This window comes from Saccopteryx leptura, chromosome 8, assembly GCF_036850995.1.
Source record: "Saccopteryx leptura isolate mSacLep1 chromosome 8, mSacLep1_pri_phased_curated, whole genome shotgun sequence".
Lineage (NCBI taxonomy): Eukaryota > Metazoa > Chordata > Mammalia > Chiroptera > Emballonuridae > Saccopteryx > Saccopteryx leptura.
In genome coordinates, this window is record NC_089510.1 from 42,941,241 (window position 1) to 42,967,152 (window position 25,912).

Genomic DNA, 25,912 nt, shown 5'->3' on the forward strand with positions numbered 1-25,912 from the left:
AAAATATAGGCAAAGTATTTGAGGGGGAAATAAAGCACACAGCTTTGCACTCTTAAATCTGCGTGGTAGATTGGTAGGCTATAAAGTTTAGTCTAAGACTAAGGAGAGAGAAGGGATGAGAGGAGAAAGAAAACCAACCATTATTGAGTTTCTCTTTGGGGACAAACATTACACTATGTGTTTTTTCAACTTTCTCGTTAATTTTCACAACAATTCTGTGAGGTATATATTAATGCTCTTATTTTTAAGATGTGAAAACTAAAACTCAAAGAGGTTAAGAAACTTTCCCAAAGAACAAAGCAAGTAAATTAGTATCGGAGCTGTGATTCTAGCCCAGGTCTCTCTGCTCCGAAACAAAGGTTCTTACCCCCACGTCTGACCATTCCCTGCTGCCAGGCCAGCTCTGACTGGCGGTTTTCATTAATGCTCTCTGGACAGACTGATTCCTGGCATTGTCCTCACGTCACTGTTCTTCTTTCCCAGGCTCATCTGTGGTGTTAGCCGGCCAGATGAGGTGCTCCAGTGCATTGAAAGAGGGGTGGACTTATTTGAGAGTTTTTTCCCTTATCAAGTGACAGAGCGGGGGTGCGCCCTCACCTTCAGCTTTGACTTCCAGCCGAATCCTGAGGAGACACGTAAGTCTTTTGAAGTTGATCTCAGTGTGTTATCCTTAAATTTCTTCTATTTCCTATCAGTTTTTGGCTTGGGATTCAAGCCAGAAATATGTTCTTACTATAAAGCCAGAGTTTCCTAAAACTCCATTCTTGTTTCTTATCTGTACGCTCTGGCATATTGGTCTATAAAACCCAGGTATTTAATACTATACACATAGCTCATCAATATTAGGAAGTAATTTTGTAGTGAGCAGAAGCAAAACAAACAAAACTTTTTTGTCGCCTGACCAGGCGGTGGCGCAGTGGATAGAGCGTCGGACTGGGATGAGGAGGACCCAGGTTCGAGACTCCGAGGTCGCCAGCTTGAGCATGGGCTCATCTGGTTTGAGCAAAAGCTCACCAGCTTGGACCCAAGGTTGCTGGCTCGAGCAAGGGGTTACTCGGTCTGCTGAAGGCCCGCGGTCAAGGCACATATGAGAAAGCAATCAATGAACAACTAAGGTGTCACAACGAGAAACTGATGATTGATGCTTCACATCTCTCTCCGTTCTTGTCTGTCCCTATCTATCCCTCTCTCTGACTCTCTGTTTTTGTGTAAAAAAACAAAAACAAAAACAAAACTTTTTTGTCTTTGCACACTGATGTGAATGCTGTTTTCCTCTGCCAATGCTGCTTTGAAGTACTGCCATTTTCCTTTATTGTTTAGTTATTCCGAAGTCAAGGAAACCCGTTTCAGATTCTGACGTGTCACTGGCAGTAGTGAAGGCACAGGGATACAGACTTTGGGCTGGGGCCCCTGGAAGCATCCACCCCGTTTTTCAGGAGAATGTCGCAAGCTCGGTGTGCCCTCTGGCTTGCAGAGGAACGGGTTTCTTTCCCTTCCTGCTGTCCTTTGAACTCTTCCGTTGTCACCACCAAATTTGATCAGGGCTAGAAACTTCCCTTAAAGCTTCATTTAATTCCCCACAAGTTATCAAAATTTCATTCAGAAGATGTTGCCTTTTTATAAAGCAACTTAAGACCTAATCCAAACGGAATTACTTCTGGAAACATCTCAGGTTGGTCAAATTCTTATATATGGGAAGTCAACTTGACTGTCCTTTAAGACAAGGCCAGAATTAACGTATATAGATAGGTGTACCATAAACACTTCATAACTGTTCATGACTTGATTACAAGCTTAATCATTTCCACCAGGACTGAGGCAGCTATGTATTATGAATATGCAAAACTCTGAAAAAGAACCTGATACTGAGTTCCCTGGCACAAACAAGTTCCTTTTTGGCTAGAGAAAGCTGTTTCCTTATGACTAGGAAAACTGAAATAGTTTGAACATTTTTATTAAAGTATTATTAATCAAGTTTGTGTATGTGTATAGAGTAAATTATAGTCCTTTGCCAAAATTACAAAGTGAAAATTACAAAGGAATAAGCTGCCTAATGTAGGCAGCAGTTCCCATAGTGACGAGGACTTCCCGAAAGCTGGGGGTTCCTATAACCCACACGAATTCATGGTAGGCAGCAGCAGGATAGCCCTGTGCTCGATGCTCAGGGTCACACTTCTCTTCATCCTTTGACTTGGACAGAATTTCCTTCCTAGGGCCATCTGTCCATTCTCCTTCATCCAGCCCTGAGATTGTTATTACTGTTTCTAGAAACACTTAACTATTTGCTCCTGTTTAAGGCCGCTGGCCCTTTGCATAGGAACTGGTGTTTCTCTTATAAGTCCAGGAATGCCATTTTTTAAAGCAAAGAGTTCAGGGGAACAATTCAAGTCCCCATTTAATTCTGGATAATCAGTTCCCCGGAGGACTGGAGTCTCTGAACAGAGTACATAAATTTAAGCCATGTTCTACTTTTAATCTATTTGGAACATAGGCAATTATAAAGCCCAATTAATTTGTATTTATGTTATGATGAGACATAACTTCAACATACACATTTATTCACACACAAACACTAACTGGTTTTTAAAAAATCATTTCTTGACAATAAGATTATATGTTACATACTTGTACCCATAATTTGTTTAGACATTGTTGAATCTCAATTTATTTTATTTTTTTTACAGAGATAGAGAGTCAGAGATGGATAGATAGGGACAGACAGGAACAGAGAGAGATGAGAAGCATCAATCATTAGGGTTTTTTTGTTACGATACCTTAGTTGTTCATTGATTGCTTTCTCCTATGTGCCTTGACTGTGGGGCTACAGCAAACCGAGTAACCCCTTGCTCGAGCCAGCGACCTTGGGTCCAAGCTGGTGAGCTTTGCTCAAACCAGATGAGCCCGCGCTCAAGCTAGCGACCTCGGGGTCTCGAACCTGGGTCCTCTGCATCCCAGTCCGATGCTCTATCCACTGCGTCACCGCCTAGTCAGGCAGAATTTCAAAATTTTGATATTATAGATTTATAGATAATAGGGCAGTGATTATCTTGGACAATATTGCTGTTCTTCTTATGAGGTTTAATTCTCAGGAGTGGAATCACAGGGTCAAAGGACATGAAGTAGTAATTAAAATAAAATTCTCCCAATGGCCACTCTTTATCTGGTATTCATTCAGTGCTTTTTGTTGGTTTGTCCTTCAGTATTAAAACAAAATGGGACACAGGAAGAAACAAAGTATGTGGATCAAACAGAGAAAATTAAAACAACCAGTTGCAACCAAGAAATGACATCATTTGAAATTAATCTGAAGGAAAAAAAGTAAGGAATTGTTTTTTCTAAGTTTGGATTTTAATTTCTGACTTTTAAATTTCAGTCTGTTTTAAAAGTTTATGTAACTGTTCCCTTTTCAGTTTATGACTATAAAATATTTATAGTTATATAGTTGGGTATTTAGACCTCAAATTCAGTTCCAGAAAGTTTTTTTTTTGCAGATGAATTTGTGTACTTTGTTTTTTCAGAAAACAAGCTACATAAACATTGTTTTAGATGAGTTGTCATGAAGATTAGACCAAATACATTGTTTTTACTCCTTCCACTTTAAATAATGACAGTACAATATAAAGATTTCAAGATAAAACACAACAAAGTTTTTTTTTTTTTTTTTATATAATTTTATTTTTTTAATGGGGTGACATCAATAAATCAGGATACATATATTCAAAGATAACAAGTCCAGGTTATCTTGTCGTTCAATTATGTTGCATACCCACCACCCAAAGTCAGATTGTCCTCTGTCACCTTCTATCTTGTTTTCTTTGTGCCCCTCCCCACCCCCTATCCCTCTCCCATTCCCCCCTCCCCCCCCCCGTAACCACCACACTCTTATAAATGTCTCTTAGTTTCACTATTATGTCCCACCTACGTATGGAATAATACAGTTCCTGTTTTTTTCTGATTTACTTATTTCGCTTCGTATCATGTTATCAAGATCCCACCATTTTGCTGTAAATGTTCCGATGTCATCATTTCTTATGGCTGAGTAGTATTCCATAGTGTATATGTGCCACATCTTCTTTATCCAGTCATCTATTGATGGGCTTTTTGGTTGTTTCCATGTCCTGGCCACTGTGAACAATGCTGCAATAAACATGGGGCTGCATGTGTCTTTACGTATCAATGTTTCTGAGTTTTGGGGATATATACCCAGTAGAGGGATTGCTGGGTCATAAGGTAGTTCTATTTTCAGTTTTTTGAGGAACCACCATACTTTCTTCCATAATGGTTGTACTACTTTACATTCCCACCAACAGTGTATGAGGGTTCCTTTTTCTCCACAGCCTCTCCAACATTTGCTGTTACCTGACTTGCTAATAACAGCTAATCGAACAGGTGTGAGGTGGTATCTCATTGCCGTTTTGATTTGCATTTCTCTAATAGCTAAAGAAGATGAGCATCTTTTCATATATCTGTTGGCCATTTGTATTTCTTCCTGGGAGAAGTGTCTATTCATATCCTCTTCCCATTTTTTTATTGGATTGTTTGTTTGTTTGTTGTTGAGTTTTATGAGTTCTTTGTATATTTTGGATATTAGGCCCTTATCTGAGCTGTCGTTTGAAAAAATCATTTCCCATTTAGTTGGCTTTCTGTTTATTTTGTTATCAGTTTCTCTTGCTGAGCAAAAACTTCTTAGTCTGATGTAGTCCCATTCATTAATTTTTGCCTTCACTTCTCTTGCCTGTGGAGTCAAATTCATAAAATGCTCTTTAAAACCCAGGTCCCTGAGTTGAGTACCTATGTCTTCTTCTATGTACTTAATTGTTTCAGGTCTTATGTTTAGATCTTTGATCCATTTTGAGTTAATTTTTGTACAGGGGGAGAGACTGTAGTCCAGTTTCATTCTTTTGCATGTGGCTTTCCAGTTTTCCCAGCACCATTTATTGAAGAGGCTTTCTTTTCTCCATTGTGGGTTGTTGGCCCCTTTATCAAAAATTATTTGACTATATATATGTGGTTTTATTTCTGGACTTTCTATTCTGTTCCATTGGTCTGAGTGTCTATTTTTCTGCCAATACCATGCTGTTTTGATTGTCGTGGCCCTATAATAGAGTTTGAAGTCAGGTATTGAAATGCCCCCAGCTTCATTCTTTTTCTTTAGGATTGCTTTGGCTATTCGGGGTTTTTTATAGTTCCATATAAATCTGATGATTTTTTGCTCTATTTCTTTAAAAAATGTCATTGGAAGTTTGATGGGAATTGCATTAAATTTGTATATTGCTTTGGGTAATATAGCCATCTTGATTATATTTATTCTTCCTAGCCAAGAACAAGGTATATTCTTCCATCTCATTATATCTTTTTCGATTTCCCTTAACAATGGTTTATAGTTTTCATTATATAAGTCCTTTACATTCTTTGTTATGTTTATTCCTAAGTATTTTATTTTTTTTGTTGCAATCGTGAAGGGGATTGTTCTTTTGAGTTCCTTCTCAGTTGTTTCATTGTTGGCATATAGAAAGGCTATTGACTTCTGTATGTTAATTTTGTATCCTGCGACCTTACTGTATTGGCTTATTGTTTCTAGTAGTCTTTTTGTGGATTCTTTGGGGTTTTCGATGTATAGTATCATATCATCTGCAAAAAGTGATACCTTTACTTCTTCTTTTCCGATATGGATGCCTTTTATTTCTTTGTCTTGTCTGATTGCTCTGGCTAGAACCTCTAGTACCACATTAAATAAGAGTGGAGAGAGTGGACAACCCTGTCTTGTTCCTGATTTAAGGGGGAAAGCCTTCAGTTTAGTGCCATTTAATATGATGTTAGCTGATGGTTTATCATATATGGCCTTTATCATGTTGAGATATTTTCCTTCTATACCCATTTTGTTGAGAGTCTTAAACATAAAATTGTGTTGTATTTTATCGAAAGCCTTTTCTGCGTCTATTGATAAGATCATGTGGTTTTTGTTCTTTGTTTTGTTGATATGGTGTATTACATTAACCGTTTTACGTATGTTGAACCATCCTTGAGATTCTGGGATGAATCCCACTTGATCATGATGTATTATTTTTTTAATATGTTGTTGTATTCGATTTGCTAGTATTTTGTTTAGTATTTTAGCATCTGTATTCATTAGAGATATTGGTCTGTAGTTTTCTTTTTTTGTGCCATCCTTGCCTGGTTTTGGTATGAGGGTTATGTTGGCTTCGTAAAATGTGTTTGGAAGTATTGCTTCTTCTTCAATTTTTTGGAAGACTTTGAGTAGAATAGGAACCAAGTCTTCTTTGAATGTTTGATAAAATTTGCTGGTATAGCTGTCAGGGCCTGGACTTTTATTTTTGGGGAGGTTTTTAATGTTTTTTTCTATTTCTTCTCTACTGATAGGTCTGTTTAGGCTGTCTGCTTCTTCTTGACTCAGTCTAGGAAGGTTGTATTTTTCTAGGAATTTATCCATTTCTTCTAGGTTGTTGAATTTAGTGGCATAAAGTTTTTCATAGTATTCTACAATAATTCTTTGTATATCTACGGTGTCCGTGGTGATTTCTCCTCTTTCATTTTGGATTTTGTTTATATGAGTTCTTTCTCTTTTTTCCTTGGTAAGTCTTGCCAAGGGTTTGTCAATTTTGTTGATCTTTTCAAAGAACCAGCTCCTTGTTCTATTAATTTTTTCTATAGTTTTTCTGTTCTCTAATTCATTTATTTCTGCTCTGATTTTTATTATCTCCTTTCTTCGGCTGGTTTTGGGTTGTCTTTGTTCTTCTTTTTCTAGTTCCTTAAGGTGGGAAGTTAATTGGTTCACTTGGGCTCTCTCTTGTTTGTTCATATATGCCTGAAGTGATATGAACTTCCCTCTTATCACTGCTTTTGCTGCATCCCATAGATTCTGATATGTCGTATTGTCATTTTCATTAGTCTGTATATATCTTTTGATCTCTGCACTTATTTCTTCTTTGACCCATTCATTTTTTAAAAGTATGTTGTTTAGTTTCCACATTTTTGTGGGATTTTTTTCCTCTTTTTTGCAGTTGAATTCTAGTTTCAAGGCTTTATGATCAGAAAATATGCTTGGTACAACTTCAATTTTTCTGAATTTGCTGATGTTGTTTTTGTGGCCCAACATATGGTCAATTCTTGAGAATGATCCATGTACACTGGAGAAAAATGTATACTCAGTTACTTTGGGATGAAATGTCCTGTAGATGTCTATCATATCCAGGTGCTCTAGTGTTTTGTTTAAGGCCACTATGTCTTTGTTGATTCTCTGTTTGGATGACCGATCTAGAGCCGTCAGCGGTGTATTGAGGTCTCCAAGTATGATTGTGTTTTTGTCAGTTTTTGTTTTAAGATCAATAAGTAGCTGTCTTATATATTTTGGTGCTCCTTGGTTTGGTGCATATATATTAAGAATTGTTATGTCTTCTTGATTCAGTGTCCACTTAGCCATTATGAAATGGCCATTTTTGTCTCTGAGTACTTTTCCTGTCTTGTAGTCAGCATTATCCGATATGAGTATTGCTACACCTGCTTTTTTTTGGATGTTATTTGCTTGGAGTATTGTTTTCCAGCCTTTCACTTTGAATTTGTTTTTATCCTTGTTACTTAGATGAGTTTCCTGTAGGCAGCATACAGTTGGATTTTCTTTTTTAATCCATTCTGCTACTCTGTGCCTTTTTATTGGTGAGTTTAATCCGTTTACATTTAGTGTAATTATTGATACTTGTGGGTTCCCTATTGCCATTTTATATCTTGCTTTCTGTTAGTTTTGTGTCTTGTTTGATCCTTCTCTTTTGTTTTTCTATCTTTTGTTTTTATTTGGTTGTATTCCATACATCTTTCCACTGTTGCTATCTTTTTTATCTCGTGCTTCTGTGGTGGTTTTTTCAATGGTGGTTACCTTTGAATAATGAAAAGGGTCCCTACCCTGTTCATTGTAGCGAACTATTTTGTGAGTACTTTTGCACTCCATCGTCCTTTGCTACTGTTAATCTCCATCTTCTCCCCCTCTTTCTTTTTGTTGTTGTCACAGTTTAAATTTGGTTTTATTGTGTTCTTCTTGGAGCTTTTACTTGTGGCTCTGGTTTTTTTTGTTCTTTGTATCTGATTGGAGAACCCCCTTTATTAATTCCTGGAGTGGGGGTTTTCTGATGATAAATTCCCTCATCTTTTCTGTATCTGTGAATGTTTTTATTTCTCCTTCATATTTGAAGGATAGCTTTGATGGGTATAGTATTCGTGGCTGAAAGTTCCTCTCTTTCAGGACTTTAAATATTGGGGTCCATTCTCTTCTAGCTTGTAGAGTTTCTGCTGAGAAATCTGATGATAATCTAATGGGCCTTCCTTTATATGTTGTATTCTTCTTTTCCCTGGCTGCCTTGAGAATTTTTTCTTTGCTGTTGGTTTGTGTCAATTTCATTATGATATGCCTTGGAGTAGGTTTGTTGGGGTTAAGAAAACTGGAGTTCTGTTTGCTTCTTGAACTTGAGGCTTTAGTTCTTTCCACAGGCTTGGGAAGTTCTCATCTATTATTTGTTTGAGTATGTTCTCCATTCCATTTTCTCTCTCTTCTCCCTCTGATATACCTATTATTCTTATGTTATTCTTTTTGATGGAGTCAGATAATTCTTGTAGGGCTATCTCATTTTTTTTAATTTTTGAGTCTCTTTCTTCTTCTCTCTGTTGTGCCTCAAGTTGCTTGTCTTCTATTTCACTAATCCTCTCTTCTATCTGACCTGTTCTATTAGCTAAGCTTGTTACTTCGTTTTTCAGCTCGTGAATTGAGTTTTTCATCTCTGTTTGATTTGTTTTTATAGTTTCAATTTCCTTGGACATATATTCTTTGTGTTCATTGAGTTGTTTTCTGAGCTCCCTAAATTGCCTTTCTGTGTTTTCTTGTATATCTCGGAGGATTTTTAGGATTTCTATCTTGAATTCTCTGTCATTTAGCTCCAAGGTTTCCAATATATTAAATTTTTTCTCCATAGATTTTTCCTCATCTAGCTGTGTTACCTCTCTTTCTTTTGTATCCATGATATTCGATTTTCTCTTCCTTAATGGCATCTGAGGGTGGTTTTGTTGATAGTATTAATGAGATTTAATAAAGAATAAAAAGTTTAAAAAAATAATAAAAAAAAAATCGAAAAAAGTTGTTTTTTTAAAAAAAAATTAATAATGAAATAAAGAAAAATAAAATAAAATAAAAATTAAAAAAAAAAAAAAAAAAGGAAATTATTCCCCCCCTCCTTTTTTCCTCTCCTCTCCTCTCCCCTCTTTCTTGATAAAATCTTGTGGTGGACTGTGAATTATAACAAACAATGCCTGTGATGGAGGGCCTGAATTGGGGAAAAGTAATAAAGGGGCAAACAAAAAAAAAAAAAAAAAAAAGAAAAAAGAAGAAAAAAAAAAAAAGAGCGTATGGACCCACAAAAAGCAAATAAGGAAAAAATTTGGGTCAAGAATAAAATGATTTGCTTTTAGGTGTTGGTTGTCTAAGAGTTATGATGAGAGGATTAAGAGGAAAACGGAAAAATGGGGGGACAAATTAAAAAATTACTATTGTATTTAGTGGAACAAGAACTAGATAATATGGAGAGCCAGGGATGGGAGCACTGCTAGTGAGTTAAAAAGGTGAAGTAAAAACCCCCCAGAATGCCAGAAACATAAGTTTGAGTCCCAAATAAGATAATTTGTTTGTTATTGAGGTTTGAGTGAGAGGAGATGTAAAGCAGAAAGGAAGAAACTAATATAGAGGGAGAAAATAAAGAGAGAGAGAGAGAAAAAAAAAGAGGGAACCACTAAAAGAAGAAAAAAGAAAGGAGAGAGAGAGAGAGTTAAGGGTTTTGGAGTGCAACCCTCATAGAGAGAAAGGAAGAGAAGAGAAAAGATAATGGGAGATGTAACACTTATGGGTAGTGTAGTTCAAGGAGAGGAGAGAGTAAGACCGGCAGAGAGTTAGTCGGCCAAATTGGAGGAGGAAAAAAAAAGTATCAAGAATGAAGATAAGAGAAACAAACGAACAAATATAATAAAATGGGATAGGTTATAAAGTCTGCAGATTATTCTTGATTTTGAGAGGTTATCTTCTTGCTTTTTCTTTTCTCTCCCTCTTCCTGGTAGGTGACTCTGTGCCCTGGGTTCTGCCCCTTTGGCACACTCAGGTAGAGGTTTGCAGTTGGTAAGTCTCTATGGCAGTGTCATGTATTGTGCTTTAGTCTCGTTGGCAGTCTAGGCTATTAGCATTTATAGGCTCCGACAGTGAGAGAGTCCGTGTTCCTAGAGCCTTTCTCCTAGTCTTTCCTTCCTCAATTAGTAGCCTGATAATCCACCTATGGGGTTGCTGCTGCCTCTGCCTGGATAGTAAGAGGCTCAAAGAGCTGGCAACTCCCCACTCTATTTCCACTCAGCACAGGGCTCTGGGTAAGGCTCAGTCAGTCAGAGCTGCTAGCATAATCAGGCGGGCTTTCCGGCCATTCAAAGACCTCTGGCTCTGCCACTCTGTCCGGTAACACAAGCGGGTGCCCACTTCCGGGGCGCTTGGAGGAAACTCTCACTCACTGTCTGCGCACGCAGACCAGGATATCCGGCCAGCAGTCTCACGCTCTGAGTGAAACCCCCAACCGCAGGGAAAAGTTGCAGCGTTGGAATTGAGTCTCGCTCCGTCCCCGTGCGCGGCTTTTGCAAGGCGCTGGGGCGGCCCGAGATTCCGCTTTGGCCCACACAAAGGCCCCTGACTCTGCCCCTCTGTGCGATAACACGGGCGCGCACTGCCGAGGCACTCGGAGGAATCGCTCACTCCTTATCTGCGCGCGCAAACCAGGATATGAGGCCGGCCGCTTTCCCTCTGAGTGAAACACCCTCAGGCACGGAACATCTCCACCGTTGGAATTAGTTCTCACTCCCTCCCGTGCGTGGCTTTCCCAGGGCGCTGGGGCTTCCCAGAGACTCTGCCCTCGGCCCACAGAAAGGCCTCTGAACCTGCCTCTCCGTGAGGCAACACGGGCACTGACTCCCGGGGCCTAGGAAGAAATCTCTCGCCCACTAACTGCGCACCAGCCAGGAGACCGGGTAAAATGGCCGCGCCGCTTGTCTTTCTTTGTTTGGGTTTGGCGCGAGTGTTAGCTTGTATTGCCCGGGTTGCCACAGGATCAGATTTTCCTCGGCTTGGATCTCCGTGCCACAGCCTGGTTCGGCCGTTTGTTTTGCGGCCTGGATGTATTCACCCCCTTTGCCCGCCTCAGTTTCTATATTCACAGTTACCAGAGAAAGCCGCCCTGTTTAGGTTAGTGAGGAAGGCGGAGCATTTCTTACTCCCTATTTCCTTCGGGGTTTGGTTATATATTTAGCCAATTTTTCACTCAATCATACCTTTGGGTGTATTGCGAAGCATCTGGAAGCTCCAAGTATAGGTTTTTCTGTTTCTGGTTGAAGATCTTGTTGAGTTTTGGGGGAGATTTATCGGTATCGCTTCCTACCCCGCCATTACTCTGACATCATCCAGTTTTGTTTTTTTTTAATTTTAAGGAACTTAAGTCATCTTGGTTATATACAGAGTATGAATCTTAAATGAAATATTGTTCTCTATAAAGAATGAATTAGGCTATCTTGTAGCTTTGCACATATTTGGCCAAAAGTGGTAATAATCTGAACCAGTTTATCTGTGAGTTTGGTATACTCACTTTAGTGCATGGGTGTTTTTGGTCTTATGTGAAGGGACATTTGAAGATTCAGAGTTGTTAATGTCTAGTAATAGTACAGATTTGAAAATTTATGAAAGAATATGAAAATCCTAGTTCTTACCTATTTTACAGGGGCTTCTTGATTTTAGGTCTGAAATAATGATGTTTACTACATTTAACTTTTTGAAGGCCCTGACCTGTTGACTCAGCGTGTGAGAGTCCCGGGTTCAATTCTTGGTCAGGCACACAGAAGAAGCGACTACCTGCTTCCCCACCTCTACTCTTCCTCCCCTCCTTCTCCCCCTTCTCTCTCTCTCCTTCCCTCTCTCCTTCTTCCCCTTCCTCGTCTTATCCCGTAGCCATAGCTCATATGGTTTGAGCAAGTTGGCCCCAGGCGCTGAGGATGGCTCCATGGCCTCGCCTCAGGCTCTGAAATAGCTTGGTTGCTGAGCAATGGAACAGGGACCCCAGATTGACAGAGTATTGCCTTTTAGGGGACTTGCCAAGTAGGGGCTCCTGTGGGAGTTTATTTCTCTGCCTCCCTGCCTCCCAGCCTCTCACTTAATAAAAAGAAAAAGAAAAACTTTTTGAAAAATAGCCAAGGAAATTCATTTCTATTTTTAAAATGTTAAGGTAATATACAGGGTGGGGCAAAAGTAGGCTTATAGTTGTTTGTATGGAAAATGATACAAGAAATAAATAATAGTATAAGAATAAATTCTGTGTTTCAAATACTCAAAACTGTTAACCTATTTTGCCCCACTCTATCTAAAATTCTCTATACATTATAGATTTAGCTGGAAATTGTAGTTTTATTATCAGTTTTATACACTCAAAGTAATGGAGACTTGGAGTTTGGGTCCTAGCACTGCTCATGCCTGTGTGACATTGGCCAAGTCATTCTGACTTCTTTTTAATAGTTGATACAAGGTAACACATATATAGTGCTTAGTATGTGCTCAGCAGTGTCCAAACCTTTTACTATATTAACTCATTTAATCCTTGGAACAACTCTCTCAGGTAGGCACTGTTAATAGCCTTATTATCATTGCAGATGAGAAAACAAAGACAGAAGGAGGTTAAGTGGCTTGTGTCCAAGTGACTTTCTGAGCCAGGTATCAAACCCAGGCATTGGAGCTTCAGAGCCGTCCCTCTTAACCCACTAGTGGTCTTCATCAGGAAAATGACAACAAAATGCCTGTCTCCAAAGGTGGCTGAAGAGATTAAATGAGAGAACTATATAAAAGAGCTTTATAAACTGCAAAGCTATGCAGGTAAAAGGTTGGACCATGTCTTCTGATACTAGTTCTGAAGGCAAACAGGAGAAACGTGCGTTCATCAGAACAGCGTTTCCTAACCTTATGCGCCTCTTCAGTGTAACTGACAGTCTCAGCCTGAGGGAGGGACCACAGGACTCTCTGCTGCTCCTTTGTAAGCCTCAGGCTAGGAGGTTGTATGCAGCAGAGGAGTCTCCTGGCCCACTGTGCTCTGTTGACTTGGACCACATTGCCATCTTAAGCAGGTGCCCAGCAGTGCACTTGCCAGTGATGTTATAACTGTACTGGTTATGCACCAGCAGAACAGAGAGCCTCGGTGTGGAGTTTTGTATCCCTCACTTTCTGGAGTGTCATTCTAACTTCCTCTCTCAGGTACCAGGAAGACTTTGGCCCATTGGTGAGAGGGTGTTCCTGTTACTGCTGTAAGAATCACACCCGGGCGTATGTCCACCATCTGCTGGTGACCAGTGAACTGCTGGCTGGTGTCCTGCTTATGATACACAACTTTGAACACTACTTTGGGTTTTTCCACTCCATCCGGGAAGCTCTGAGAAGTGACAGACTGGCCCAGCTGAAAGAGCTCATCCTCAGGCAAGCATCCTGAGCCCTGCCATGTAGAGTCTGACTTCACACTGAGCCAGTGCCACTGTTGTCATGTGGGAGAAGAGAACAAGAAATGATCTTAGCTTTCATCATTTATATCTGAGAATTAGGTCTGCTCAGATAAGGAATGCCTGTACCAAACTGCCCACAGGAGGCTAAAGAGATATTTTATAAAGACAAGTGACCTGGATTGATCAGAAAGAATTGAACCATGACCTTTAATATTTCTTTCTTTTTTTTTTTTTACAGAGACAGAGTCAGAGAGAGGGATAGATAGGGACAGACAGACAGGAACGGAGAGAGATAAGAAGCATCAATCATCAGTTTTTCGTTGTGGTACTTTAGTTGTTCATTGATTGCTTTCTCATATGTGCCCTGACCGCGGGCCTTCAGCAGACCTAGTAACCCCTTGCTCGAGCCAGCCACCTTGGGTCCAAGCTCGTGAGATTTGCTCAAACCAGATGAACCCACGCTCAAAAGCTGGCGATCTTGGGGTCTCGAACCTGGGTCCTCCGCATCCCAGTCCAACGCTCTATCCACTGCACCACCGCCTGGTCAGGCTGACCTTTAATATTTCTGTGCTAACTCTTTTAGTCAGTAGAAATTCGTTTAGTCAAAAGCAAAAGCTTACTTGTGCGCAGACAGCCTTGAAGCGGCAGTGATGAGACGCTGAGGTTCACTGTGTTGGATTGGAGCCTAATGGGAGCTGATTGGTCATGACTAGCATGGCCTAGTAGACACATGCCTGTTGACTGGAGAAGGAATCTGGTTGATTCAAAGGCTTTTTAAAATTATATTCTCAGGGCCTCTTTTGGACACTTCTGCCTTCCAAGCTGCCCAGCAGTACAGTCAATCAGAAATGGCTCCTGCCACCTAACCAGGCTCATCTGCATGGAATGTGGGCTCACACGTGGCTCCCATGACCAGTTGCTCCAGGCACACTCCTTCCTCTGGCTACATGGTCTATCTGTGACTTGTCTTCCCAGAGCTAACTGGAAGTTCACTTGGCTGCATCTGGTGGGACAGGTCCACTGTAGCCTTCCCTGCAGGTTCATGAATAGTCTGACAGGCCCATTAATCACACAGTCACTGTAGCGGCACCGCTTGGGGAGATTCCCTCACCGTGTGTTCACTTGGACAGAGCTTTGGACTGGCGGTGAGAGGACTGGGTTTCAGTGCTACTCACCTCTTCCTGCCCGTTTCCTCCTGAGTAAATGGAGACAGGCATAGTGGACAGGACTAAATGAACTTCTAAGATTCCACCTAGCTCTAATATTATGGGAACAAAGAGTTTTAGACTAGAGTTACAGCCTAACTTGTCGTTCCTGTTTATCGATCACTTGTGGCCTGAGGAGAAATGCAGCGGTTCCAGGAGTCAGGCAACAGCAGATGTTTGAGAGCCCTGACAGAGGTCAGGCCCATGGATTTTTTTTTTTTTCATTTTAGAGAGGGAGAGAGAGGAGAAAGAGACAGAGAGAGAAGGGGGGAGGAGCTATGGAAGCATCAACTCCCATATGTGCCTTGACCAGGCAAGCCTGGGGTTTCGAACCGGAGACCTCAGCATTTCCAGGTCGACGCTTTATCCACTGCGCCACCACAGGTCAGGCCTGGCCCGTGGATTTTAAAGCGGATTTTAAAGAGGCTGGAAAGATCTTCCCAGATCCTCTCTGATTCTGTGAGTTTTTATGCTCTTGCCGAAGGAGTGACATTCCTATTGATTATGTGACAGGTGATTTTATTTTTTGTGTGTGCTTTTCTGTATTTATGAAGTTTTCAATGAGAATACATACAGACATGTATACATATAGTTTTTATAAAAACAACAATTGAAATGCCTTTATTTTGTTGTAGGAGTGTGAAATACATTTGTTTTATGTTATTGTGCTATATTTTGCTGTTTGTTCATTTTAGTGGATATTCCTGAACATTTAAAAAATTATGTGGTTACTGCATTTTTATTTGTTGGATGCCTGTATATATGGTTTTTTTTTCTTTTTTAGGAAGAGAGTGACAGGAAGGGAGAGAGATGAGAAGCATCAACTCGTAGTTGTGGCACCTTAGTTGTTCATTGGTTGTTTCTCATATGTGCCTTGATGGGGGTAAGGGGTACTCTAGCCGAGCTAGTGACCCCTTGTTTAAGCCAGATACCTTGGGCTCAAACCAGCGACCTTGAGCTTTAAGCCAGCGACCTTTGGGCTCAAGCCGGCAATTCCACGCTCAAGCTGGCAAGTCTGTGCTCAAGTCGGATGAGCCTGCACTATTCAAGCCAGTGACCTCGGGGTTCCAAATCTGGACTTAGTGTCCCAAGTTGAGGCTCTGTCCATTGCGTCACCACCTGTCAGGCTATATAATTTTCTGTTATTAGTGGTATAGGCATGTCCATGAATTCTGTTTTGGAATTCATGGACATTCCTGTGACCTCTGTCCTCCATGAATAATATGTCCTTTTATAAGTATGAAAGTCAGAATCTTTGTTCTCAAGGATCTGATTGTTTTGAAATATTCTGGATGGACCTTGTTCATAAATTTATATTCCTGTTGGAGGAGTATTGCTAAATATCCCAGAATTCATATAAAATGTGTGAGTTATTTATGTTGGAAATTCTGCCCTACATCATCCATTTATCTGGGTCTTTTTTTATTAGCATAGTTGAGAAAATGTTTTTTAAATGTAAATCTATTAAAGTCAATAGCCAATAAACATTCTTAATTAAAAAAAACTCTTGTTTCCTGTAAATAGCAGTGAATCTACTAAACAAAATATTAAATTTCATGGTAGCAGAAATGTTCTCCAATAAATAAAGATTCTTCCACATTTTTTCCATCTACAGTTACTGTTTTAAGTACACTCCCATTAAATGCAGAATCCGAGATGATTCAGGGATGCATCTGTCTCTTTAAATTATATAATTAGGGACCTTAAGCACATGCTTAATATATACATAATAAAAGTAATAACCACAATCTTTGGAGTATTTTTATTTATTTATTTATTTATTTTTATTTATTTATTTTTTTTGGCGCCCGAAAGGTGGAAATGAACCACTCTGTCGCTAGACAGCTACAGGTTTGAAGCCTGCACCCCAGACCACTGAGAATCATCTGGGCTCTTTGGAGTATTTTTAATGTGCCAGCACTTCAGGAAATAAATGCTTTCCATATGTATCTTACTGACCCTTGGAGCAAGGCTGTGAGGTGTTGATATTATTATTCTTGTTACTGAGTTTCAGGAAGGTTGAGTACCCAGCCTGCAGGCCTACCAGGAATTTCTGGAAGGTTCAGTAGTTTACCTAAGTGTCTTAATACCACTAGTTAGCTTTCAGGTTAGAGCCTGGCTCCATCCGACTAAAACTCATCAGTTAACCATTGCACTAAATAGCCTCTTGTGACTTGCTCCTGGGTTGGAGGGACTAAGAAGCAAGGACTGAACAGAGGGGCCTCTGACCCTTCCCTTAGGTATAGGGTGCTTTCGATCTTTCTGTGCCTCGACCCCTGCTCTCACTCTAACGGGGAGCGGCTGGCACAGCTGTGTGCGGCCCACAGCACCACTATCACCTGGAGTCTGGAGATGCTCAACACGAATTGCCATTCCATGTCCCCAAGCCCCTCCCACCCAGTTTGGGGACTACTGACACCCTGAATGGTGTTGAAAGGGTTTGGGGCAGTGATAGGTTCATGTGGACTCTTGGGTAATCAGTAGGAGTTTGAGGTTTTCTATGTTCCCTGGGGGAGGAATATTTTATTATTCTCCTGGAATAAAGGGAAAAGATTCTTCTAAAACATTTTAAAACTGAAGACTGGTGTAATTAAAGAATTTTAATAAAAACTTCAAACAAGACAATCAAAAGGTCAGGATTAGAGTATGTAAGCAACTCGCTTATCCAGGACATTTTTTTCTGTGGAGGCAGCGTGGAGCTCTCTGAGAAACCAGAGTTAAATGATTATCCTGTGCCTTCCTGATTAGGAACAGGCTGCACTCGGCAGTTTGATGAGTCTCGCTCGTAGCTACAGGATTACGGCTTATTAAAACTGACAGTGCTGTGTAAGGCAGGGAGCCAGGAAGGTCAAAGTTACACGCTGAGCCAGCCACCAGCAAGGCTCTGCCTTTACCTGATGGTTTGGTGTAATTGGCATTCATTTAAAAATTCTTTTTTCATTTCTTTGCTTTTTTTCTTTTTTTTTTTTTAACATTCAGATCTTTTTCATTTTATACTTTTTCTCTCCCTTATTCCTATGAGTCCCTGCTTGGTGACCACATAATCCAAATAACGGGGCAAAGAGCAAGCCCAGTGTAAGCAATGTGAATTAGGATCATAGTCCATCCTCACTGTCCACAGTGACCCTGGTTTATGACCCTGGGCCAGGCATAATTACTAACAGCACCCTTTCACTCACAGAAGGGCCCTCGTGTGGACGACATGTTACATGGTCCCCCTAATGTGAGTAGTAGAGACGTACAAGCTGGAGAGAGCACAGCTGTCCACTAAATGGGGCAGCTGCTACCCACCTGCTAATTGCTGCTGTGGATCCAGTGCTGTCAGATCTTCCATTCTTGGAGAAACCAAAAAATCTGGATGGTCAGGTGAAATCTCACAATTTGTAAGTGCTTGATCAATTAAAAAATATTCTGCTAGCCAAACAAAGCCTAAGCACCTAGTTTGCAGCCTTTGGATTAGAATCTGGACGGAAGGCACTGTCAGCATTTTAAAATTCTCAGCGACTCATAAAATATACAGGAAAAGTACCTGTAGTTTCTAGCCCTTGCAGCAGATTACAGATTCCCACCTTAAGAGAGTCTCAGGGTTTCCCAGCTTCCTGGCTTGATCTGCACACAGCTCCCAGTCCATTCTAACATGCCCAACGGGAAGAAGGTAAGCGTCGTCTGTTTTATGGATGAGAACTGTTAGGGCTGGAAAAGAAAGGCTAGCAGTTGCTGGGTTTCCTCTTAAGGAATCTAAATAGACATATTTCTTTACAGTTACCGCTTTGGCTATTCTACATCTTACCCTGTTTTCTGCTCAGCTCTGCCCCTCCAGGGTCAGCAGTGACTTCCTAGTACTTGCTTTCCAATGATCCTTTCTGACTCACAAAACCAGTTGGTACAAGGGCTCCATTGCACCTTCCAGCAGTAATAGAAGTAGTCGTCGCCGACACAGTGAGAGCTCAATTATATTTGTCAAGTGAACAAAAATTCTCTGAGCAGTTGAGGCTTTATCTGCAGAGTTTAGCCTGCTGAGCACTGGTTAGAAGTGACTCACTCAGCGGTATGTGGTAGAACCGAAACTGAACGCCTTGTCAGTGGTGGTTTCATTTCCTTTGTGCTAGGCAAGCTCCCAGTGACCTGACATTATTTTTCCCTTTTTTACTGGGTTCTGCTTTCTACCGTTAGCATCTTCTAGTGCCGGCCTCAAAGCAATTTCCCCTGCTCTCACAAGAGGAGCTCGGAGTGAACTTTTCTTTTGTTCTCATTCTTCGCAATCCACTTTGAGGCCAGGCTGAAGTTGCCAAGGAGTTCAAACGGCCTGGGCTTCCTCCAGTATGACTCAGAGGGATGAGCGCGTCCTTTCTGCACACTCTTCCTGATGTTTGCCTCTTTCCCTGAACTGCGGTCCCCTCCTGCCTGCTCCTTTGTCTGAGAAACATATTTTCTCTAATCACGATCTTGTCCCCTGCCTGTTTCAGATGGCTTCAGCTTGCCTCTTAACAAAATCAAGATATTGCTTTAATGTTCATCTCTTCCTTTAACAGCTTCGAGTCACCTTCTTTTATTTAGTCCTTTTCCCCTTCCTTCCTGAACCATGTAATCATCTCTGCTTCAAATAAAAGTTTCATAAGCATTTTATAACTACTCCTTTGTAGTTGCTATCAATGAGGCACAAGAGGGAGGGAATAAAAGGGGAGAGAAACTGAACGGGGAGAGGGTAAGGGGTACTCCAGGAGTTGGGAAGTGGCGAGCATCTTCGGGACTCGTCCTTTCTGAAGAAACTAGGCAAGATTAGCCCCTAAGACTGAATTTACAAGCCCAGGAGTCTGATGAAGTTTTCTCCCCATTTCTTATGGGTGGAACAGGATACTATCTTCCAAATTGTTAAAATATTGCTTAGAACCATGCTTAGTATCACTTATGTTGGTCATAAATCCTTTCTCAGAATCCAATGACACAATAGATAGGAGTTTTCAAAACCTCTCCAAAAAGCTAAAATATTTACCCATATTTTCCATTTCCTTCTACTTTTTTTTTTTTTCGTATTTTTCTGAAGTTAGAAACGGGGAGGCAGTCAGACAGACTCCCGCATGCACCCAACCGGGATCCACCCAGCATGCCCACCAGGGGGCGATGCTCTGCCCATCTGGGGCATTGCTCTGTTGCAACCAGAGCCATTCTAGCGCCTGAGGCAGAGGCCATAGAGCCATCCTCAGTGCGCGGGCCAACTTTACTCCAATGGAGCCTTGGCTGCAGGAGGGGAAGAGAGAGACAGAGAGGAAGGAGGGGGGGAGGGGTGGAGAAGCAGATGGGCGCTTTTCCTGTGTGCCCTGGCTGGGAATCGAACCCGGGACTCCTGCACGCTAGGCCGATGCTCTACCACTGAGCCAACCGGCCAGGGTTCTTTTGTTTTTGTTTAACAATCTTATATAACATTTCCATCACAATGCCATTTATTATTCCCTATAATACCAGCTGAAGAAAACACCGACTATGCAAATATACTCAGTTCCCCACATAGTAATTCCACATCGAAAGAGAAAAGAAGAGAATGATAGAGTATGTTTGATTTTTTTCTGTATCTGATTTTGGTTAAACTCTCAAACTTCATGTTGTTTGAGTATTCAAATCATTTCCAGTCATGTTGAAAAAGTCAGTTCAACTTCACTTTTCCATTTGAACATTCAGCTACATTCAGCTACCATGTCAAAAAACAAATTTATTCTCTATGTTCAATCAAGCTAGTTCTCCAACTTCCTTGCCTCTGTCCATGGCACCAGTTTTCCAGTCTACTCATTTGGAAAACGTATCCTCAGATGAATGAAATAATGTATAGAAGCAACGGGGATAAGACATTTCAGGGCCTGACTGGTTGGCTCAGTAGATAGAGCATTGGCCCAGCGTGCAAACTTCCTGAGTTCAATCTATGATCAGGGCACACATGAGAAGTGACCATCTGCTTCTCTTCCTCCCCTTCTTCCCCTTCTCCCTCTCTCTTCCCCTCTTGTAGCCAATGGCTCAGTTCAAGCATCAGACCTGGCACTGATAGCTAGGTTGGTCCAAGTGTTGGCCTCAGGCACTCAGGATAGCTCGGTTAGTTCGAGCATCGGCTCCAGATGGGGGTTGCCAGGTGGATCCTGGTTGGGGGCACATGTGGGAGTCTGTCTCTCTATCGCCACTCCTTTCCCTTAAAAAAGAAAAAGATATTTCAAGGGAGAGATCAACCAGACTCAACTGGCTCAGAGGATGCAGATAAGGCATAATTCAAGGAAGATCACCACCCAGCATGTCCTCATTGCCTTCTTGTCCTCTCCTACTTTTTTCCTTCTTTAGTTTTACTGCTACTAGGCTAAGCTGTGTTAAATATTATCTTCATTGGAAAACTCCCTGATAAAAACCTTAATGGTTCCCCAATGTCATCCAGAGCAAGGCTCAACTGGCTGATGAATTTCTAGACTGGTCATAATCTGACCCTATTTAATTGTTATGGACTTTCCCACGGTTTCCCAATAGTCATCTCTGAGTCCTACAGTTCTTCAAGGTCCAGTCCAAGAACCAAATCTTTCACAAAAGCTTGGCTCTTCTTAGAAACACACACTCTCAGGATGAGAAGAGGGGCTTTTATTCTGGCTTCCCTTGTTGATAAAGGTACCAACCTCTACTGCTCTGGGCATTTGCTGTGCTCAGGCCTTCCACTTTGCTAGCCTCCTCTCCCAGTCAAACAATCAGCTGGGTGAGGGAAAGGCTAATTCCTCAAAATTTTTCTTGTCTGCACCCCCATTCCTGCTCCAGCTTGCAACACATGTGTCCACTGAAATAACTAAAGTGAGAATGTTTGACTAGTTTTCTGTAGTATGCCTATAGTACGACCATGGCCCCTCTCTCTTTAACACATGGCTTGTCCCATGTCTATTTTCATTATAAGCTGTTCATTACTTGTGCTTTAGCACATTACCTTCTTTACTGCTCATGGCAATTTCCTGAAGTTGATAGTCTACAATTTATGAGAGAAGAAACTGAGGCTCAGGGAGGTTAAAGGAGTTTTTCAAGGATACAAAACAAGAGATCCAGGATTTGAACTGGGTATTGTGACTAGGAAGCCCAGGATTTTCCCATTTCATTCACTGGCCTCCCTATATTATGTTTTTCCTATACAGAGCATCTGCTCTCCTTCAAGAACAAAAGAGAGAGGGAGGCTTATGCCAAACAAAACTTCCTTGTGTGGTCACCTCCCATTTGCCCTCTAGGCCACTCCCTGATACACTAGAACTGGTGCATCAAGATGACTTAATAACTCTTTGCCCTTTCCCTTCTTGGTTCCAGAAATCTATAGCTGCATTTTAATAATGAAAAAGCTGGGGAGTGACCCAGAGGTAATAACTTTGTTTTGGTCAAAGACTCATACATTTACATATAGATGAAAAGCAGAACACTTCATCCAGTCCATTGAAGGCTGAATAGAACAAGAAGGCAGAGGAAAGATGAATTTGCTGCTCTCCTGCTAGAGCTGGAACACCTGGGACTCTCCCCACCAGAACATCTGGGACTCTCCCCACCGCCCTCCACCCCCACCCCCATCAGTGCTTCTTGTTCTGAAGTGTTGGACTCGAATTAAAACTTACACCATTGACTCCTTTAGTTTTCTCAGGACTTTGGGTTTGAACTGGAATTACAGGACCAGCTTCTCTGGGCCTTCAGCTTGCAGATGGCAGATCAGATTGTAGGACTTCTTGGCCTCCATAATTGTGTAAGCCAACTCCTATAATAAATTTCCTTTTCTCTCTCTCTCTCTCTTTCCCTCCATCCCTCCCTCCTATTAGTTATGCTTCTCTGGAGAACTCTCATAAACATTATTTTACCACTCTGGCAGTGTCTATGGCCTTCTTAGTTGCTGGGATAATAGTGATTCTTGAAGACAGAGGTTGCTCTGTTTGTAGATACATTTTTAAGAGGCTTCATTGACCTCATTATTTATGACTGTGGGCATCATGGGAGTTGGCAAAGATATCTCAAGGCCAGTTCAGAAATTTCATAGACCAAGTCCTTTCCAAAGCAGTGCCATTTACAACCTCTTCTCTGGTCCATGCCCCTCCCATAATTATAATGGATCCCACTGCTTTTTATGGATTGCTGGTTTGCATCAGGAGAGCGGAAGGAGTGAGCAGTGGTGTTCATCTTCCAGGACCCCATCAGGTGGTCCTCTCTTTTTCTCATGGATCCATGACAATTGTGAAATTCCATCTAGCCATGCAGTACATAAAACCACATCTTAATCAGGGACTTCCCTAATATTGGCATCAGCAATATTGGTCAATCTTCTATACCCTTACCATCCTAATTCCTTCCAATACCTAATATTCATTCATCATCCCGTAAAAAAAAAAAAATTACTCATTTCTGATTAAGTGTCAGGCACCCTCAATACTTGGGATTCAATGACAAACACCCCATAGAGAGTACCTGTCTTCTTGGAACTTACAGATCAGTAGCAAACTCCAAAATTACATGTATTCTACAGAGTTAGAAAGCTTCAGTTGACTGATATAATCTATCAAATCATATCCAAACCACAAGAGTAGATGATTAAACCATCCTAAGAGATGAGAGAATATGGAAAACCATTAGATGACAATATCTACAGATTATTAAAACCAAAATGTTAGAGTTTTTTTAAAATTATTTTTATTTTATTTTTTTACAGAAAGAGAGTCAGAGTGAGGGATAGACAGGGACAGACAGATAGGAATGGAGAGATGAGAAGCATCAATCATTAGTTTTTCGTTGTTCATTGCGATACCTTAGTTGTTCATTGATTGCTTTCTCATATGTGCCTTGACCATAGGCCTTCCGCAGACCAAGTAACCCCTTGCTTGAGCCAGGGACCTTGGGTCCAAGCTGGTGAATTTTTGCTCAAACCAGATGAGCCCACACTCAAGCTGGCGACCTCAGGGTCTCGAACCTGGGTCTTCCGCATCCCAGTCTGACGCTCTATCCACTGCACCACCGCCTGGTCAGGCTAGAGTTTTGTACTAATTATAATTGAAGATCTAGAGCTACAAGCCAAAATAGTGAGCTGGGTTTGCTCCTCAGCTGGCTGCCTGGATCAGCTCACACTAATTCAGTTTGAGTGGTCTGTGCTTTAAGGTCCCTCAAAAATCTATAATTCCAGGTTTTCTTCCTCATTTTACCTCCCTTAGCAAATGCTGAGCAATTTCTGCTCTTGTCTTTATTCTCCTCCCTCTTTCTCAGTCTTCTAGCGGCTTTGTCTTTATAATATTTTCAGGAGTGAAATAAGTCATTGAAAGGGACAGTAACACATTAATATCATAAAGCACTTCTGCTTTCTCAGCCTTTCTTTTTACCCCATGCGTATGGGGACAGGAGACAATTTTTTATTTAAAAAACTCAGTGCTCGATGTTCCTGGCTCAAAAATCTCTCTAGAGATATTTCTACTCTGTTTCATACTCAAAAATTTCACCCTTTATATTTTCAGGCAACATATCTGTGATCAAGCACAAGTAGCAGATAGTCTTTTATAGATAGAGCATGCTTTCCAATTAATATTTTCTTACACACACATATATTTTTTAACAATTCTGGACAGAGGAGAAAGATCATTGTTCTTATTTTACTTCCGAGGATGCGAAGGCATAAAGATTCACTCCTTTGAGTTTGCCAGCTGAAGAAGGTGGACTTTAATTGATGTTGATAGAAGCAGACAGGAAGTGGAAATCCCCAGCTGCCAGAGGTTAGAGTCACGCTTTCTTTACTGGACTCCATTCATGGACTTCATTGGACGCAGGGGGAAGATGAATCTGCCTGATACAACAAAGGCTTGCTCCAATTTAAAAACAGAAAATAACTATTTCAGTTCAACAAAAGCAGGGTCCTGGGAAGAGAAACCCAAGGGCTTACATGGATCCTGACTGGAGGAATACAGCCAGAGGGGGAAAAGGACAGAAGGAAAGTGGGAGGGGAAGGAGGATAAGCAACAGAAGAGAAAGGGTGTGAAATAATTCACCCTTAATTTGTTTTTATGAAAAGCTGATACATGAAAATTCCTACTTGAAAATGAGATAGCCTAGTGTGCAGAGGACCTGGGTTCGATTCCCAGCCAGGGCACACAGGAGAAGCGCCCATCTGCTTCTCCACCCCTCCGCCGCGCTTTCCTCTCTGTCTCTCTCTTCCCCTCCCGCAGCCAAGGCTCCATTGGAGCAAAGATGGCCCGGGCGCTGGGGACGGCTCTGTGGCCTCTGCCCCAGGCACTAGAGTGGCTCTGGTCGCGGCAGAGCGACACCCAGGATGGGCAGAGCATCGCCCCCTGGTGGGCAGAGCGTCGCCCCATGGTGGGCGTGCCGGGTGGATCCCGGTCGGGCGCATGCGGGAGTCTGTCTGACTGTCTCTCCCTGTTTCCAGCTTCAGAAAAATGAAAAAAAAAAAAAAAAAAAGAAAAGAAAAAAAAAAAAAAAAGAAAATGAGATAAATAAAGAAGGGATCATTTGCATTACAGATTAACTCCCCGCATCAAAAGAGTATTTACCACAGGTGTGATTCTGTGACTTTACAAAGGAATAAGACTTGGGGGAGGTGGGAGATTTAAACAATAAAATCCTTATTTTTAATGTAATAGGAAATAATCCCATTATCAAGAGGGAGACATCTGAAGAAGGAGGTGGTTGTACGTGGAACTCTCAATAGATCTCAGGTTTTTAAAGGACATGAACAGAAAGACAGAGCAAGGGGATTATAGGTAAACATGAACATAAAAGACTGTCATGAACCTTCAAGAACAAAGGAAGCTAAAGTCAGGGAAAAAACCCTAGCTCTGCAAAGTGCTTTGCAAAGGCTGTTTTAGGAACCCTGAACACTTTGCTGGGGATAAGGAGAAGCCCAAATACGCAGCGACGTGCTCTTTGAGTAAGTAAGGTGGTGTAATGTTAAGTCAAATAGTTCTTTCTTTTTCCTATCGTTTATTTTGCTTCTGTCTTCTCCAACATGCAAAAACGAAGAAAATTGTATTTCTCCTAGATAGCGTGGAAGGAGTATATTAATATTAACCTACTGGAAATTTCCAGGGTCTGGGCATCAAAGACTTGGAAGCCCTCAGGCCAAATTTGGGGAGAAGTATGATGAGGAGAAGATATAGAACAGAGAGAAA

The 25,912-nt window shown here is 41.2% G+C and overlaps 1 protein-coding gene and 1 non-coding gene across 4 annotated transcripts in view; one reads left to right on the top strand and one right to left on the bottom strand.

The window, feature by feature from the left end:
- QTRT2 (queuine tRNA-ribosyltransferase accessory subunit 2) overlaps positions 1 to 14,987 on the top strand; it is a 36,355-nt gene extending 21,368 nt beyond the window's left edge. For all 3 annotated transcript variants that reach the window (XM_066347419.1, XM_066347418.1, XM_066347420.1), the window contains 3 exons: positions 484 to 635; positions 3,201 to 3,318; positions 13,319 to 14,987. In XM_066347419.1, the coding sequence (XP_066203516.1) occupies positions 484 to 635; positions 3,201 to 3,318; positions 13,319 to 13,550 (502 nt within the window). In that variant the 3' untranslated portion in view covers positions 13,551 to 14,987. The remainder of the gene's footprint in view (positions 1 to 483; positions 636 to 3,200; positions 3,319 to 13,318) is intronic.
- Positions 14,988 to 16,570: 1,583 nt separating this feature from the next.
- On the bottom strand, positions 16,571 to 16,657 carry TRNASTOP-UCA (transfer RNA opal suppressor (anticodon UCA)). Its single transcript has one exon. It is a non-coding gene; the product is annotated as a tRNA-Sec (tRNA).
- Between the last annotated feature and the right edge of the window lie 9,255 nt (positions 16,658 to 25,912).